This window comes from Bubalus bubalis, chromosome 18 (assembly GCF_019923935.1).
Source record: "Bubalus bubalis isolate 160015118507 breed Murrah chromosome 18, NDDB_SH_1, whole genome shotgun sequence".
NCBI lineage: Eukaryota > Metazoa > Chordata > Mammalia > Artiodactyla > Bovidae > Bubalus > Bubalus bubalis.
The window spans coordinates 36,088,583-36,107,040 of NC_059174.1; the positions used below are offsets into that span (position 1 = coordinate 36,088,583).

General features: G+C 40.1%; 2 protein-coding genes across 4 annotated transcripts in view; one reads left to right on the forward strand and one right to left on the reverse strand.

Moving 5' to 3' along the window:
* Nucleotides 1-8,384, reverse strand: part of TERF2 (telomeric repeat binding factor 2) — a 22,271-nt gene extending 13,887 nt beyond the window's left edge. For both annotated transcript variants that reach the window (XM_006047620.4, XM_006047619.4), the window contains exons 1-3: nt 8,006-8,384; nt 7,790-7,885; nt 7,024-7,154 (exon numbers count right to left, since the gene is read on the reverse strand). In XM_006047620.4, the coding sequence (XP_006047682.3) occupies nt 7,024-7,154; nt 7,790-7,885; nt 8,006-8,384 (606 nt within the window). The remainder of the gene's footprint in view (nt 1-7,023; nt 7,155-7,789; nt 7,886-8,005) is intronic.
* The window catches only part of NIP7 (nucleolar pre-rRNA processing protein NIP7), a 42,586-nt gene extending 24,758 nt beyond the window's left edge, over nt 1-17,828 (forward strand). The window contains exon 5 of one of the 2 annotated variants that reach the window (XM_025268952.3): nt 17,796-17,828. In XM_025268952.3, the coding sequence (XP_025124737.1) occupies nt 17,796-17,813 (18 nt within the window). In that variant the 3' untranslated portion in view covers nt 17,814-17,828. Of the gene's footprint in view, nt 1-5,587; nt 7,751-17,795 lie in introns of those variants that run through there. The other variant, XM_025268951.3, reaches the window with a different exon arrangement.
* The last annotated feature ends 630 nt before the right edge of the window (nt 17,829-18,458 follow it).

Below are 18,458 nucleotides of genomic sequence, written 5' to 3' on the forward strand. Positions count from 1 at the left end.
ACATCATTATCAGCAGAAAAACTATACTAAGACTATACTTACTTTCTTGAAGAATACAAAGGTTTTTACCTTTTATAAATCATTTAGGTCCTATTATGTTTTAGCTCTTTTTGCGTGTACTGTTCTGACACGTGTCAACTCCTGTGGCCACCACAATGATGCCAGAGCCACGGATCCAATAAACCTCCCTTATGCTGCACTCTGTAGTTACCTCTTCCCCGCCCCTAACCCCTCATCTTTTCACTATTTCATCTCTTCAGAATGTCATATACATGGCATCATATAAATGGAGTCACTCAGCTTAGTTTTTAAAGGATATAGCCTTGAGTCTGGCTTCTTCCCCTTAGTGTAATGCCCTTGAGACCTGTGTCTTTCCCTTAGTACAATAATGCCCTTGAGATACCTTTCTGCATCCCCATCAGCAATGTATGAAGATTCCAGTTGCTCCATATTCACACTCACACTTATTAGTGTTAGAGGAGTTTTAAAGTTTAGCCATTCTAATAGGTATGTGCCAGAATTTCCCCACTGACTAAATAGTGAGCCTCTTTTAATGTTATTTGCCAACAGTATATTCTCTCTAGTTGTTTTCTTTGGGGTGTTTGTTTTCTTGTTCATTTTGAAAGGTCTTTAGATATCTTGGATATAAATTCTTTGTCAGATATGTGATTTGCAAATATTTTCTCCCACTCTATAGCTTGTCTTTTCATTCTCTGAACAGTATTTTTCTCAAGTTTTAATTTTGATGAAGTCTACTTCATGCTCTTGTGGAGCATGCTCTTAGTGTCATATCTAGAAGCTTTTTACCTTAAGTCCAGGACATAGTTTTTGGTGTTTTTTTTTAATGTTTTCTTCTAAAAGTTTTATTGCTTAACATTTAGATTACGATCCACTTTGAATCAAATTTTTGTAGGAGCTTTAGGTCAAGGTTCCTTTATTTTTGCATATGGACATCCAGTTGTTTTAATTCCATTTATGGAAGACTATCCTTTTTCCACTAAAATTCCTTCACATTAAAAATATATATATTTATTTGGCTGCATCAGGTCTTAGCTATGGCATGCAGGATCTTTCAGTTGCAGAATGTGGGATCCACTTCCCTGACCAGGGATCAAACCCAGGCCCCCTGCATTGGGAGCACAGAGTCCCAGCCACTGGACCACCAGGGAAGTTCACCTTCACATTTTTTTGTTAAAAATTGATCAGTCATGTTTGTATGGGTCTATTTCTGGACTCTCTCTTCTGTTCCACTCATCTATCTATAGTCATGAATACTGTAGCTTTATAGTAATTCTTAAAATTGGGTGTGAGTCCTCTAGCTTTGTTCTTCTTTTACAGAACTGTCGTGATTTTAGTGGGTTTTTTTTTTTTTTTTTTCACCTTACCATATGTCATCTAGAATCAGTCTGTCTGTAACAGAAAATCCTGCAGAGGCTGTGATTAGAATTATAGTAAATCCATAGATCTGTTGGAGAGAATTGACATCTTAACTATATTAGGTCTTCTAATCCATAGACAGGGTATTTCTTTCCATTTACTAGGTTGTGATTTCGTTAGCATCTTATAATTTTTCCACATACAGATCCTATATTTTTTGTTTGTTTTTGGCTGGCTGAGTCTTCGTTGCTGTGCATGGGCTTTCTTTAGCTGTAGTGAGCAGGACTACCGTCTGGTTGCAGTGTCAGGCTTCTCCTTGCGGTGGCTTCTCCGGTTTCAGAGCATGGGCTCTAGGGCGCGCAGGCTTCAGCAGTTGTGGCACGTGGGTTTAGTTGGCATGCAGCATGTGGGATCTTCCTGGACCCAGATCAAACCATGTCCCCTGCATTGGCAGGCAGATTCTTAACCAATGAACACAAGGGAAGTCCCACCTACATGTTTTATTATTAGATTTATACCTAAGTATTTTTTCTTTTCTTCTTTGGAACTATTATAAATGATACTGTTTTGATAATTTCATTTCACTGCTAGCATTTCACTGATTTTGTGTGTTGATCTTATATCCTGCAGTCTGGCTAAACTATTTATTATATAGCTTTTTGATATATTCCATGGAATTTTCTATATGGATAGCCATGTGATCTGAAAAAAGGGACAGTTTTATTCCTTCTTTTCCAATCTGTTATTTTTCTTGACTTCACTGCACTGGCTAGGTCTTCTAGTATGATGTAGAATGGAAGTGAGAACAGACAGCTTTCTCTCATTTTGGATCTTAGGGTCAAAGCATTCTGTTCTTCACCATTAACTATGATGTTCCCTGTAGGTTTTTTGTAGATGCCTTTTGTCAGGTTGAGTAAGTTTCCTTCCATTCCTAGTTTGGTCTGTGTTTTTACCATGAACTGATGTTCAATCTTGTCAAACGCTTTTTCTGCTTCAATTGATATAATCATATGATTCTTTCTTTGGACCAGCAGGGTAAAGTACATTCATTGATTTTCAAATATTGAACCAGCCTTGCATTCCTGGGCTTTAGTTTCCCCATTCTGCCACATACTAACTGTATCTGCATCCAGGACTAAGCATCAGAATAGACCAAAAAAAAAAAGGGGGGGAATCCATTTCAAGTTCTGGGAATTACAGCTCCACTGCTAAAGAAAAAGGTTGTCTTCCTCTGGTTTTAGGTGCCCCCCCCCCCCCCCCCCACTGTAATCGTTACTGTGTCACTGCTGCCACCAGTGTAACACTGCCTGGGTGCTAGGACAGGGAAGGGGGAAAAGGAAGGAAAAACCCCCGAGATTTCTTCCACCCTCTCTGACCCTTAGCTGATCCCCTTTCCTACTCTTCAGACCAGAGAAAGAGCTTCTCTTGGAGTTATTTCTGTTCACACCTGGAGTGTACTTCCAGGTTTCAGAATCCTTCAAGTCCAGGCCTGGTGATACTAGAAAGGGGAAAAATGGTCATCTACCCATCAGCAGTTTGGTAGACCTTCATACTCTGGTCTTCTCCATTTGCTTACTGGCCTTTACATTTCTGTGTTCTCAGATAGCTGCTCCATTCATTCTGTCCAAGATTTATACTTGCATTAAGAAACACAGAAGAGTATGCTTATCTATCTTCCCTAGAACTGGAATACAGGCCCAACTGTGTTTAATTTGTGAAACAAGAAAGGAAATGTGAATGCTTTCAAAATATAAATTTAAAGCCTACCTCCAAAGTTTGTACTATGAGCTTTTAAAAAACCATGCATTAATTTGATTCCCAGGAAGTTTTTGTTTGCTGCTGTTATTTTTTTAAGAGATGAAACTTTGCTTTTTGAAAACTTGGAAGTTTTCAGAGATAAGGATAATTTCTTCTCATGTATCTGTTAAGGTTATCATGTAAGCAACAGCAATGGTCTCTGGATAGCTTAAACAAAAGCAAAATTCCAAGCACAGATTTTCAATATAGCTGAGATAGGTTTATGTTGGAGGAAATGCCAGAAAGGACCTAAGAAGAGAAAGCCAAACTCAAAGAAGTGAAGAAAGGCTAAAGAAGCAAACTCAGAAAGAAACCTGGATGTTAAGGAACCACAAATGCTCAAAAAGCCTTGACAAAGCTTTCTGTTTCAAGAAATTAAAATTTTAAGACAATGTGAGATGCACCAGTCCCTCAAATGGGGTAAGTTCCCCCCCAAAGAAAATCAAGGTGCTATTACCAAAGGTGCACAGCAAAAGCAACACATAAATGCTTCCCCAAGGACATGCCATATATGTTATTCTCCTGTGTTCACCAAAACCTGGGGCCTCTTTTAGTTATAAAAAGAAAACCAACATAGTCTCAATATCATTAACAGCTTACAGAAGCAGTTCTCAAACTTTTGGTCTCAGGATTCTTTATACTGTTAAATGTTAATGAGGACCCCAAAGAATTTTTGTTTACATGGATTATATCCATTGATATTTACTGTTATTAGAAATATAAAACATAAAAATTCAAGATATTTATTCATTGAAAAATAACAATAAACTTATTACAGGTTAATATAAATAACATATCTTTATGAAAACTACTTATTTTCTAAGACAAAAGTTTAATGAGAAGGGTGGCATTGTTTTACATTTTTGCAAATCTGACTTAATAGAAGAAAGATGGTATTCTGCTTCTGTATTCATTCTTTTGTGATATGTTGTTTTGGTTGAAGGATATTAAAAAATTCCAGCCTCACACAAGGTTGAAAAAGGGAGAATTATTTTAAGAGCTCTTTTAGAAAATATGGATATTCTTCTTTGACTCTGCACCAAACTTTGGCAAGTGAACTTTTCATCATTATTATATTAAAATGTGATAGTCTAGCTTGCACTTTTAATGGATCTATTACCCTTGAATGGTTTTGCAATACAATTCATTGGTCATTTGGAAAATATTGGTTTACTGAGCTATGATCTTCCATGTGTTTGATACATTCATTAAAAATATTTTCAAAATCACAGTTATTAATATTATTATCAATCATATCAGAATTAAGTATTGGAAAGATAACTAGCATATGAATGTAGGTTTTCCAAAGTTCTAATTTTCAGCTGAAAAGCTTAAATTTTATCTCTGGCAACACATGCTCCCAATTGTTTTCATTGACATGACAAGTTCCCTCTGCTCTCTCAAGAAAATGACTACCAGATTTACCACATCCAAAAAACCAAACTTTGTCAATTATTTCAAAAACAGTGTTCCATTACAAAAGCAGCTAGGTCAGCATGCAGCCCAATCACACAAGTACTTTTCCTGAAGAAAACCATCATGTTTTGGTATGCAATAGAAATACTAAAGGAAAATTACCTATTTTGTCAGATGAAATATTGAAAAAAACATTTTGTTCAAGGCTTAATAAAATTATAATTTTTACTGCTTCATCAGACATTCTTAGGTGTATTAATAAAATTAATTAGGCTTAATAAAATTAATTTCTACTGCTTCATCAAAGACATTAACGGAAACTGGCTTTTTTTTTTTTTTAAACTGTAAGCATGTGCCAATGAAGAATACAATGACTACTAATACATTTTATTATTGCTTTGGTCATGCTATGACACCAGAAATTTTACCCATCACTGCTTTTGCATCATCAGTGTAAAATGCCAGTGCACTGAAAACCTCAATTAACATTTTGGCATTATTATGAAGATAGTTTTGAACCCTTTCAGGGTCCCAAAGACCTGCAAAGATCCCCGGACCATGCATGGAGAAGTTCATACTTAACAAATAACTTATTTGATAAACTTTAAAAAATAAATTTAATAAACTTTAAGATAAATTGCAGTGATACTTTACAAAGCTTAAAAATGCAACAAAAAGCCTCAGTGAGCCTCGGCATTCCAAGATATTTTCCTAAAGATGACCACTAACAGATTCTATGACTAAATAAGAAATTTTTTAAATAAATAAATATACTGAAGAGACAAGTGATACAACATCATTTAATAACTTGGATATTACTATGGTAGCCAGCCTCTAAGATGGCTCCCAGTGATCCTCACCTCCTGCATAGTCCCATTCCATACACTAATCCAGCTGGTCAGGTCTATGTGAACAAGAGCATATGGCAGAAGTCACTTCTGAGATTAGTTTATAAAAGACTACAGCTTTCTCTTCTCTTCGATCACTACTGCTCTAGGGGAAGCAAGCTACTATGCTCTAAGTAGCCCTAAGGAGAGACAAGGACCTGAAGTCTTCAAGCCAACAGCCAGCAAGAAAGTGAGTCCTGCTAACAACCAATGGAGTGAGCACAGAAGTGGACTCATCAGCCCCGGCTGAGTCAAAACTCAGCTAACTGCAACCGTAGCGGGCAGCTTCACTATAATCTCATCAGAGACTTCCAGATAGAAACACAGTTAAATCACTACCAGATTCCTACCCTGAACTAGCACCATTTCTTCCCATTCAAAAGATTCTTAAGCTATTTTCCAAGTAGGCATGGATTTCTCCTTTGCTAATGTCTTTTCTGGCATTTTATCTCTGACACAAACCTGACTCACCGATACTAAAAATCTATTCTTGTAATCATTCCTCCTTGGAATGGGAATTTTATCAGCATTCTTTGCAATACCAAAAGTAGATCCTGCCCCAAGGTCCTTAACTGAATAAATAAAACATCCCACACAGTTTTTTAACTTTTTTTTTAAACAGGGTGTCTGAGTACCCAGCACACAGCCAAGGGTCCGAAAGTCTTTGCTAAGCAAGGTTTTATCTCCTACCTCTCTGCTCTTGAGATCTCATCCTTTTAGGAGGTGCTCTTATCTTTTCTTACCAATTTCCTTACTTTCACCACCAAGACAATGCTGAGCTATTGTTGTTCAGTCTCCATCTCTGCATCTGCTTCCATACCCCCAGCCTTAGTTATTGGAGAAGAAAAAGCTTTTTCTGACTGGTTCCATGGCCACTTCAATGTTTTAAATATAAATAAGTTCCACTACTTAAAGCTAACTGAACCATAACATAGTTCCAGTCCCAAATTCCTAGACACTCTACAAGCTTTTTTCTTGTCAAGAATGCTGCCTGCACCAACCTCCTACCATTACTGTTTTTCTAATTTGCTGATTATCTCAGCATCTCTGATTTTGTCTGCTCAAAGGGAATGTTTCCTAAGCCTCTCAGTAATTGCATGAAAGAACGCAATGCAGTCCCACATTTTCCAAGGCACCAGCTCTTCTCCTTAGTCTATAATAAACAAGGGTGACCATATCCTAGGCCAGTTACTTTGAGCACTTTCAACATGCTGCTCTGAATGGTACAACCTCCAAAATGTCATTCTTCAATGCCAACTCACTTCCTGTGTACTGTGGCCCCTCCTGTCATGGCCACAAGGAAGACCATCAAAAATCACAAAAGCTGAGCATGTGCCTCAACAGTCCTTTCCAAGACTGGGCTACGAGGAAGGGTCACCTGATGAAGTAACACCTGTGTGTGTGAGTTAATGTGTTTTGAGTGTGCTTACTTGCTCTCTCTCCATCCCTGTCTGTCCTCCACCCCACACAGGAAAGATAAGCACTGATTCCTCAAAGAACTCTTATCTTTGTTAAAAGAAAAAAGAAATTAAAAATAGAGCCTTACAGCCTCCTTGACCAGTTTTCTACTGGATTCGATCACAGCCTCTGTCAGTGTAAATTCCGTTTTAATCATCTCCAGCACATTGATAGCTGATTCCAGTGGTGTGAGCTCAGCTTCCATATCGAAGGAACAGTCTAGGACAAAAAGCACAGTTTTCACTTTAACTGTTTTCTAAAGAGCAGAAGAATTATGTCTATATATATAAAAGAAAACATGCAAATATAGTTAAGACTTGCATTTAATTTGTTGATATCCTGGCTACAGGCTTACAAACATGTTAAGGGTCCAGATTCAAATCTCTGAATTTCAAGTGACCTTCAGTAATTTTCAGGACAGGTAAAAAATTTTTGTTTTTTTTTTAACACATGCATATGCATCTTAAATATCAGAATCAGATACAAAGAGAAACTATAGATCATTTTGCTAAACAGCTGTCAAGATCAATTTAGGAAAAGAAAAAAAAAGTGCTCATACTTTAAAAACACTCTACTATGGAGGACAAATGTCCATCTTCACATAATTCAATTTAGATAGCAACAAAGTTGGGGCGAGCAAGAAACAGGTGGGAGGAAATAAACACAAAAAAGCAGCCAAGAGAATACTAAGTGGAGAAAAGTAGAGCCAGAGAATAAACTCGTCCTAGAAGGAAAAAGACCACTGTGACTGAAACATAAGAGCCCACCTTAGACCCCGAATCCTTCAGGATATAAGTTTGAAAACAATGTAACCCTAAATAAGCTACGAGAAGAACATAAAAAAATAGCCATACCTAAATTTTCCCCTTCTTCAATGCGCGACAGACACTGCATAACCCGCAGCAGCCGAGACACGGTATGCTCCTTCCCCAAGGGCCTGACAAGCAAAGCTGGGAAAGAAGACATCGTTGACTCGGCGACCCCCAGCCGCGACACGTGGGGGCGCGGGGAGTGTGCACAGATCCCCTTCCCAGGAGCCCCCAGCCTCCTTCCCCAGGGCCGGCCCTCACCCTGCATGATGTCCCGGATCTGCCTGAAGTCCCCGTACCGGCTACCCCGAAAGGCCCGCAGCGCCTCGTGGAAGTAGAACTTGAGCACCCAGCGGTTGACCGCCTCCTCCAGCCGCACCTCCCCCGCGCCGCGCTCCGCGGCTCCCCCAAGCCCGGGCGCGTGGCGCCCCCGCCGAGCCCGCCCGCCGCTACGGGACGCCCGCCTGCCTGCCGCCCTCCCGCTGCTGTCGCTGCTCCCGCCTCCTCCCGCCATCGCGTCTGATCGCCGCGCGCCCTCCCCGCCCTCCCTGCCGGGACGCTTCCTCGACTGTGACGCCGCTGGGTCACGCACGACGCCCGGGCCGGAAGCGGAGCCCGCCGTCCCGGCTCCCGCGGCCATGATACGGACGGCGTTCCGAGCCGCCCGCGGGCTTCTGGGAGGGAAAGAACCGGAGGCTCCCAGCCTCCCTCTCGGACCCCGTAGATCCCAGTGTGCTGGCCGCAATGCCTGCTGGGAGTTGAAGTCAATGTTGCCGAGACGGATACACTAACCACGGTTTGCGGTTGTCAACTCCGAAATTACGGAACGTTAGAGACGCGGGGCTATGTGTAAACTATTGAAAAATACGTGCATCTTATTAAGCATTTTTAAAATCGTGAAATGTAATATGCAGGGAGGAAACTTTATTCTAAAGTTTACGTTTTAGTAAGTAAAGCAAAAGGCCAGTGTTAAACCATCAGGGGTCAAGAAATAGAATATGGTCGGCACCCCAGAAATCTCTAAACATGTAAGACATATAATCTTTAAAAATTTTTTATTTTCTTTTTATAAATTTTTTTTAATTTTTTTCGTTTTTTTTAAATTTTTTTCTAAGACATAATTTTTTAAAATCACAGAAGTAGCACATATAGAACAATTAGAAAAAATAAAAGGTTTAAGTTTAAATCAGCTATTAATATTAACATTATCCCACATGAAAAGAAAGGTTGAAATTTAGGTTTATAGCTTTCCAATATCTTGTATACCTATTTCGCTGTGTGTGTGTATATATACAAAATTGAGATTATACTATGTATATTTATATAAACTTCAATTTGCATCCAACATGTAATGAACATCTTTGCACGTCATTGTTTTTTTTTTTTTCCTATGGTGTCTTTAGCAGCTACATAACATGGTTCCAAATAGGAAAAGGAGTACGTCAAGGCTGTATATTGTCACCCTGCTTATTTAACTTCTATGCAGAGTACATCATGAGAAACGCTAGACTGGAAGAAACACAAGCTGGAATCAAGACTGCCGGGAGAAATATCATTAACCTGATATGCAGATGACACCACCCTTATGGCAGAAAGTGAAGAGGAACTCAAAAGCCTCTTGATGAAAGTGAAAGTGGAGAGTGAAAAAGTTGCCTTAAAGCTCAACATTCAGAAAATGAAGATCATGGCATCCGGTCCCATCACTTCTTGGGAAATAGATGGGAAAACAGTGGAAACAGTGTCAGACTTTATTTTTTGGGCTCCAAAATCACTGCAGATTGTGACTGCAGCCATGAAATTAAAAGACGCTTACTCCTTGGAAGGAAAGTTATGACCAACCTAGATATCATATTCAAAAGCAGAGACATTACTTTGCCAACAAAGGTCCGTCTAGTCAAGGCTATGGTTTTTCCAGCGGTCATGTATGGATGTGAGAGTTGGACTGTGAAGAAGGCTGAGCGCTGAAGAATTGATGCTTTTGAAGTGTGGTGTTGGAGAAGACTCTTGAGAGTCCCTTGGACTGCAAGGAGATCCAACCAGTCCATTCTGAAGGAGATCAGCCCTGGGATTTCTTTGGAAGGAATGATGCTAAAGCTGAAACTCCAGTACTTTGGCCACCTCATGCGAAGAGTTGACTCATTGGAAAAGACTCTGATGCTGGGAGGGACTGGGGGCAAGAGGAAAAGGGGACGACAGAGGATGAGATGGCTGGATGGCATCACTGAGTCGATGGACGTGAGTCTGGGTAAACTCCGGGAGTTGGTGATGGACAGGGAGGCCTGGCGTGCTGCGATTCATGGGGTTGCAAAGAGTCAGCCACGACTGAGTGACTGAACTGAACTGAACTGAACTGAACATTTTACCAATGAACCAAAGTCTCATTTATCTAAACAACTACTGTAAGGGGGCTTACCTGGTGGTTCAGATGGTAAAGAATCTGCTTCCAATGCCTGAGAAATCCCATGGACAGAGGAGCCTGGCAGGCTACAGTCCCTGGGGTCACAAAGAATCCGACACAACTGAGAGACTATCACTTTCACCACTATAAGTTATTCAGTTTATTTCAAAATTTTGTAATTCTAGACTATCTCAATATTAGAAATACCCTTTTAAATGTATCATTGCACAAATTCATAATTATTTCCTTAGGATAATTTCCTTAAAGTAGAATTACTGAGTTAAAGAATATACAGTAGAACACTGATCAGAATTTCACTCATCACTCTTCCCTTTTACTTTTGAACATGATGCAGACCCCTTAAAATGGCTTTTAAAGCCTGAAGAAGTAGCCTATTGCCAACTTCATTTTGGGCTCTTGTTTCGTGTGTGTGTGTGTGTGTGTGTGTGTGTGTGTGTGTGTGTATACAACTTCTATCATTTCCTTTTCACCTACTACTCAGTTTGCTCAGAGCCTTCACTTGGGCTTCCCTGTGGCTCACTGAAGAATCCGCCTGCAATGCGGGAGACCTGAGTTCGACCCCTGGGTTGGGAAGATCCCCTGGAGAAGGGAAAGCCTACCCACTCCAGTATTCTGGCCTGGAGAATTCTGCGGACTGTGTATAGTCCATGAGGTCGCAAAGAGTTGGACATGACTGAGCGAGTTTCACTTCACTTGTCCATTCTAGCCTTCCTAAATCCTTCCTGTCCTTCAGGTGTCACTGAAAAGACATTCACCCCTTCTTGGTTTTCTGGGTTAGGTCAAATCCTGCTTGTGCTGTGTCCTGAGCACCTCATACTTCACCCTTCCTGAAATACATTCTCCACAGTCAGCTCATTTGGGGGCTGGCACTCTGTCTTCTTGTTTGCCATGCATCCAAGAGCCTAGCCCAGGGCCTGCCATGTGAGGTTGGATAGAATTGAGTAGGCACATGAGTAAGGCTTTTGATACATGTTGGAAAACTGTACCACCAGTGTTTTATTTTTACTGAAATTTAATTCTGTGTCCACCAGGAAACTATATTTACTCAAACAGGGACATTCTTGTAACTGCCTCCCCTTTCTTAAATATTTGTGTTATGATTTTCTAGCTACAGAGCCGCTGACTGCATAATCTTATGACTTTACAGGATACATAGCCTGAGTTATTTTCTCCATTTCTATCCTTGTAGATAGGCCTGGAGAGGTCCATCTCTCCTTTTCTAAGTCTTCTTGTCCAATCCCAGTTCCAGATCCACTTCCAGCTTGGGGTTACATGAACTGGGTTCCTGAGCTTTACTTACTTCTTTACATTTCTGTGTTTGATTTGCCACATTGACCTTAGAGAGACTTCTTCATTCCACATCTACCATATCTTCCACAGGCAAGGGAGTTAGTGAATAAGGGGCATTTCCGAAGGACTAGGTGGGCTGTGGGTGTAGATAGCAAGTGGGGACATAGGATGTGAGCCACCTATAGGTGTCTCTGATGCACTTGGAATTCATCGCACATCATCGGAACTAAACAGAGAAATCGCAGTTCTGGTGGGTGTATGTGTCTCTTCTCTGGGAGGCCCAGTAATTGGTCTAGCTTCAAACGTTTTTCTACTAATGCCACTGGACCATAATCAGCAGAGATCTATTTTGGGGCCACTAAAGGAGAACTCAGGAGGACAAGTGGCAGCATCATTGAGAATGTGACATGACATGCTGGATCCTTGAATGAATTAGACTTGGACCTTAAACTGTTCAGTATCCTGGTCTGACAAAATCTCCTTATGGTGGACATTCCAGGATAGGGGAAGAGGCCTCTCATTCTGTCAGATCTTTGGTGACAGTGGCTGCTTTGTGATCCCAGCCTGCCTGCCTTATTTATTTATTTTTGGCTGAGTTGGGTCTTCATTGCTGCACAGGCTTTCTCTAGCTGCAACAAATGGGGGCTACTTTCTGGTTGCAGTACACAGGCTTCTTATTACGTTGGCTTCTCCTGTAATGGAGCTCAGGCCCTAGATGTGCAGGCTCCCGTAGTTTCAGCTCATGGGCTCAGTAGCCCCACAGCATGTGGGATCTCCCTGGACCAGGGATCGGACCAGTATCCCCTGCATTGCAGAGCAGATTCTTAACCATTGGACCACCAGAGAAGCTCCAGCCTATCTGCTTCTAACCGGGAGCCAAATTACCTGCCTCAAATCCTGACTGTTCGATTTGCTAGATGTGTAACCTTGAGCAAGTTACTTAACCATCTCTGTGCCTCTGTTTCCTCATCTGTCAAGCACAAATAACAGAGGTACCACATAGGGGTTGTATAAAAATTAAATGAATTAGTATTTCCAGCGCCCTTGGTGAGGGGGTCTGGCTTGTAGTGAGGGCTCAGTAAGTGTGAGCTACTTTTATTAACTTATCCATTCATTGCCTGCCTGCCTGAAAAGCCTTTCCTTTTCTTCTATATCAAAAATCTCATTTCTTGTTTTCTCTTTTTTAAAGTTAATGTGTAACACATAAATTGCATAAATATTAAGGGAAAAGCTTGATGAGCTTTCTCATTTTTCAGAGTCCCACTATTATGTGGTTGTCCCAGCATCACTCTCTTCCTGACCACAAATACCCAAATCTCATCTAAGGAATCTGATTGGAGGAGTTTCAGGACTTCTTGCCCTCTCAATGGGCACCAGCAGGGGGCAGTGTGATATAGGGGAGAAGCCATGGTCAGCATGACCACTTAGTCGTGGTCAACTCTTTGAGACTTCATGAACTATATAGTCCATGGAAGGGTAGCCATTCCCTTCTCCAGGGGATCTTCCAAGGCAGGGATTGAACCTAGGTCTCCCACATTGTAGGCAGATTCTTTACCAGCGGAGCCACCAGGGAAGCCCCATAGTTAGCATGTTAGGGACCAAATAGGCTTATCCTGGCCCTATGAAGTTACAGGCATACCTCAGAGATATATATTGCAAGTTTGGTTCCAGGCCACTGCAATAAAGTGAGTCGCACGAATTACCTTCAATTTGTTAAAAAAAAAAAAAGCTCAACGTCTGTGACCCACAATAAAATGAGGTGTGCCTATACTAGCTTGGCTAGGACCTTAACCTCTGGAAGCCTTGTTTTCCCAGTCTTCTAAGGACACCAGACTACCAAATGGAGCCTTTAGAGGGTTGTAGTGAAGAGGAAATGAGATAAGGCCTGTAAACAATGCCTGATACACTCCAGTTAAATTATCATAGTAATAGTAAAATTTTAACAAATACTAATACCCAGTGTCAGGGAGGGTGCTGTGAAATAAGCAGTTTCAGCCAGTGCTGGTGAGAGTAAATCAGTACAGCTTTTCCAGAGAGCAACTCAGAAAAAGAAAAAGGGGAAAAAAATGCAAAAGCCATACAAATTGCCTTGTTCAGAGATTTACTCTATGGAAATAATCATGAATGAGAGCACCAAGATTTAAGTACAAGGATTTTCATCACAACATTATTTGTTATGTAAAAAAAATCAGAACTCAAAAGATAATAAAATTGTTAACTAAGTCATTGTGTGTTCATAGTAAGGAATTTTTATTGGTAATAAAAATTGTACCTCACCATAAAATAATAATTATGGACCCAAAGATTATTTTATGCTCAAGAGGTAATAAGAGAAAAAGGATAGAAACATATAATGTGACAACAAATTTATAGAAATAATACTCATAAAAATTTTTTTGCATGTTTACTGTTTATCACTTACTATGCTAAGGTGACTTAGATCTGCCATTTCATTTAATCTTAACCAAAATGCTGCAAAAGAGGTCTCATTTTGCCAGTGTTACTGTTGAGTGAACTGAGTCTCTAGGAGGTTGACTTGCCCAAGATACCATAATGAGTATGTTTGAGTTAGATCTTAGATCAGATATGTTTGAATTTTTAAAAATATTTATTGATATGGGTGTGCCAAGTCTTAATTAAGGAACGAGGGATCTCTGTTGTGGCACATGGGATCTCTAGTTGCAGGAATCTTTAGTTACCACATGAAGGAATCTTTGGGGCCTCCCAGGTGGCGCCAGTGGTAAAGAATCCACCAGCCAACACAAGAGACATAAGAGATGCGGGTTCGATCCCTGAGTTGGGAAGATCCCCTGGAGGAAGAAATGGCAATCTGTTCCAGTATTCTTGCCTGGAAAATTCCATGGGCAGAGGAGCCTGCTGGGCTACAGTCCATAAGGTCTCAAAGATTCAGACACAATAGAGGGAATCTTTAGTTGTGGCATGCAGGCTCTAGTTTCCTGACCAGAGATCAAACCCAGGCCCTCTGCATCAGTAATGCCAAGTCTTAGCCAATGGACCACCAGGGAAATCCCCATATCTTTTTATTTTTAAATGGATGATGGTAGATATCAAATCACTACTGCATTTATATTTCATTGGATATATTTATGACAGTAATATAATGGTTTTATTTTTAAATGTTAAGATCTGTAATGTGCAGAAGTTACATCTTTTGTATCTAGTTAACACATGATGAACCACTTCAGAAAATTCCCTTATGCCCCTTTCAAGCCAATCCCCATCCCCAATTGCTCTTTGGGTTTCAACACCTTGGTTTTGTCTGTTCCTGAATTTCATATAAACAGAATCATGTAGTGTAATAGATGCTCTGTGCTGGACTTCTTTTGTATCACCATGTTTTTGAGATTCATCCCTGTTGTGCCTTTTATTGCTGAGTAATGTTCCGTTGTACAAAAATCCACAATTTGTTTATTCATTCTCCATAGGTACTTGGGCTGTTTCCAATTTGAGAGTTACAAATAAGGCTGCTGTGAGCATTATTGTACAAGTTTAAAACATGTAAATAAGATGAAAAACTTTTAGAGGTCAACTTATTTTTTAATTGGAGTAAAATTGCTTTATAATATTACGTTCCTTTCTGCTGTACAACAATGTGAATCAGCTCTGAGTATAAATATATCTGCACCTCTTGAGCCTCCCTCCCAGATATCAACTTTAAAATTGACAAGGGGATACATATTCTTAGGCAGTAATTTTTTTCTTTTTTTCTTGTGAAATATACATTCAAAGAATGCCTGTTTTCCAGTAAATCCATTTAACCATGCTGCCTAAGCTTAATAATGCAACAGTCTGTTGAGTATATGGTTGCTGCTAAGTCACTTCAGTCGTGTCCGACTCTGTGCGACCCCATAGACGGCAGCCCACCAGGCTCCCCCGATTATATGGTTACCTATTGCAAATATCGTCTCTCACTCTGTGCTTTATCTATTATTATACTCTTCAGAGAGTATACTTAAGAACCACTGGGTATCTTAATTTACGTATTAAGTATAATTTAATTTATCATTCTTATATCATGAGAGCTGACAGGACTTGTTAAAGAAATCCTTTCATTCATAAGTCATAAAGATATAGATAATATCATCTTCTAAAAAACTGTAGATTTTTGCCTTTCACATTTAAGTCTTTATCCACCTGGATTTTATGTTTGTATATGAAATGAAGAAAGGTCCAATTTCATTTTTTTCCATTAGGTATCTGGGGATCCTAGCGCTATTTTTTAAAAAGATCTTTTCCCACTCTTTGTAGTGCCTCCTTTGTTTTAAGTTAAACGTCCATAGAAGTATGTCTGCTTCTAGGGATACACCATTTTTCAAAATTATTTGATGGCATTTGTTGTTATTTAGTCACTAGGTTGTGTTTGACTCTTTTGTGACCCCATGGACTGTCGCCAGCTAGACTCCTCTGTCTATGGGATTTCCCAGGCAAGAACACTGGATTGGTTTGTCATTTCCTTCTCCAAGGGACCTTCTCGACTCAGGGATCGAACCGAAGTCTCCTGCATTGGCAGGCAGATTCTTTACTACTGAGCCACCAGGGAAGCCCATGTGATGACATTTACAAGCAGAAAAACTATGAAGACCACTCCATTAAACAAATTGTGTGGCTTTTATCTAGTCATTTAACTTCCCTGAGTTTCCTGCACTATTGGGGGAATATGATGGGGTTGCCCAGTAAAGCAACTAGAAGTTTTGACATAATAAACCTCAAGTGGCAGTAGTAGCCATATATTTTTTTTCTTTCCATTGTTATATTTCCAGCGCTATGAAGTATGTGGAAACAAACCTGCTTGTGGCAGGAACTGCCAAAGGATGTGACATTTGGGTGGGTCACGAATGACGTGGAATCTGTCATCCTTTTTTATGACCCCGATCTGTTGGCTGTCCACAGTGCATTTCCCATGTGTGTTTCATCTGCGTTCCATTGTATCTGCCTTAGAAGGGCCCAGAGGAAAAGGACTGTGCCCCACCCCACACATCACCTGTCGGGAACCCCAGTAGCAGTCGCCTAAGAGGACCTAGAACTGGACTGGCTCCGTGTTTGTCAGACACACAGACATGTCATCGAGGCCTCTTAAAGCTTCTTGCCACTGTAGTGCTGCAGGATTCCTAAGTTTCACCCACATGCTGCTCCCTCCCCAAACCCCAGCCACCGGCCAACACAAGTACAGCCAACAGACTCACCCACTTAACCCAGCACCACCACCCATGGGAGTGGTGAAATCCATACCACACCCCTGTACAGCCTTGCCTCTGGGAGAGGGAACACAGGGTCCTGCATATAGTAGGCACGCGATAAGCATCAGGTGCATAACAAATGAGTAACCATGTTACAATCAGCATATAAGAGAGCACATTTCCATCTGCTGCAGTGTAGCAAGAAGTGGGTAAGGTGTTCCTGGTCCTGAGTATGCATTGGAATCACGGTGTTGTGGAGGGGCTATTCAATATATATATTCCCTCCACATACACACACACACACAACTGAATTAGAACAGGAAAGGTATGTGCAGAAAGGAGTTATTTTAAATTAAATTCTCTGGGAGAATCTGAATTTTGATGCTCAGTCAGGGATGGGAATGATAGAATTATTAAATTCCTGGATCATTAAAAGTACCAAATTGGCCATCAATCAAAATTTAAGATTTGTTTGCCTTTGAGCCTGTATGTCTTCCTAATTTTATCCTGTGCCCCAAAATACAGACACAAACATATTCAGGGCAGCATTTTTGAAACAGAAAAATAATTGAAACTAGAAAAATTTCAATCATTCATTAAACAACTTTTATTGAGCTTTATTCTCATTATGAGAGACAGCACTAACAAGAAAATAATAAAATCCTTACTTTTATAGAGATTTATGTTTTATTCCATCAAAGAAGTACTGAATGAATAATTTGTGATACACCCAAGCAGTGAAATAAATATTATTGTAGGAACAAGGTTTGTCAATATATACTGCTTTGGAAAGGTGTTCAAGACAATTCTTTTTTTAAAAAAATTGGGGTATAATTGAAATAACATTAGTTTGAATGTATTATTCAAAAATCAGTAAATTAAAGAAAAAAGAAAAACATGTTGCAAAACAGTGTGCGTAGTATTGTCCAATTTGTGTGTAATACATATATACACATGTGCATATATATATACATAAGTAGAAAAAATGTGGAAGAATGTTCCCCAAAAATTGTTAATGACAGTTATCATTGGGAAGTATGACTGAAGGGAAGCAGATTTCTAGTTTCCCTTTATACCCTTTCATGCTTTTTATTTAAGTTTTTATTTTGTATTGGGGTTCAGCTGATTAACAATGTGGTGACAGTTTCAGGTGAACAACTAAGGGACTCCGCCATGCATACACATGCATCCAGCCTCCCCCAGACTCGCCTCCCATCCTGCTGCCACAAACATTGAGCAGACAGAGCTCCATGTGCCACACGGTAGGTCCCTGTTGGTTATCCACTTTAAATACAGCAGTGTGTACATGTCCATCCCAAACTCTCTAACTGTCCCTTCCCCTCATCCTTTCATGCTGTTTAAACTTCTTAACCTAAAGAAACATTACTTTTATAATTTTTTTGGTTAAAAAAAAAATTCCCTATAACCTGGAAAACCTAAGAGATTTTAAACTTCCAGCAGGGGGCAGCAATGATTCTCACGTATTTCTGATGTCAGCGTAAAACAGGATCAGTGTCCACAGATTTCCAATTCCAGGCCCAAAAACTATACTTGAATTACCAGATTACAAAGGAAACAAAAAGCAATATCAAAGAAACCTTAAAATTATGTAGAAATTTGTGACAAATAATTCCTATAGGGCTCTTTCTTCCTTAACATCTGTGCGTGAGTCTACGCTGCCTTTTTCCCCTCTCTGAAGCTCAGTTTTCTCATCTCCTTTTAACAGAGAAGGCAATGGCACCCCACTCCAGTACTCTTGCCTGGAAAATCCCATGGACGGAGGAGCCTATTAGGCTGCAGTACATGG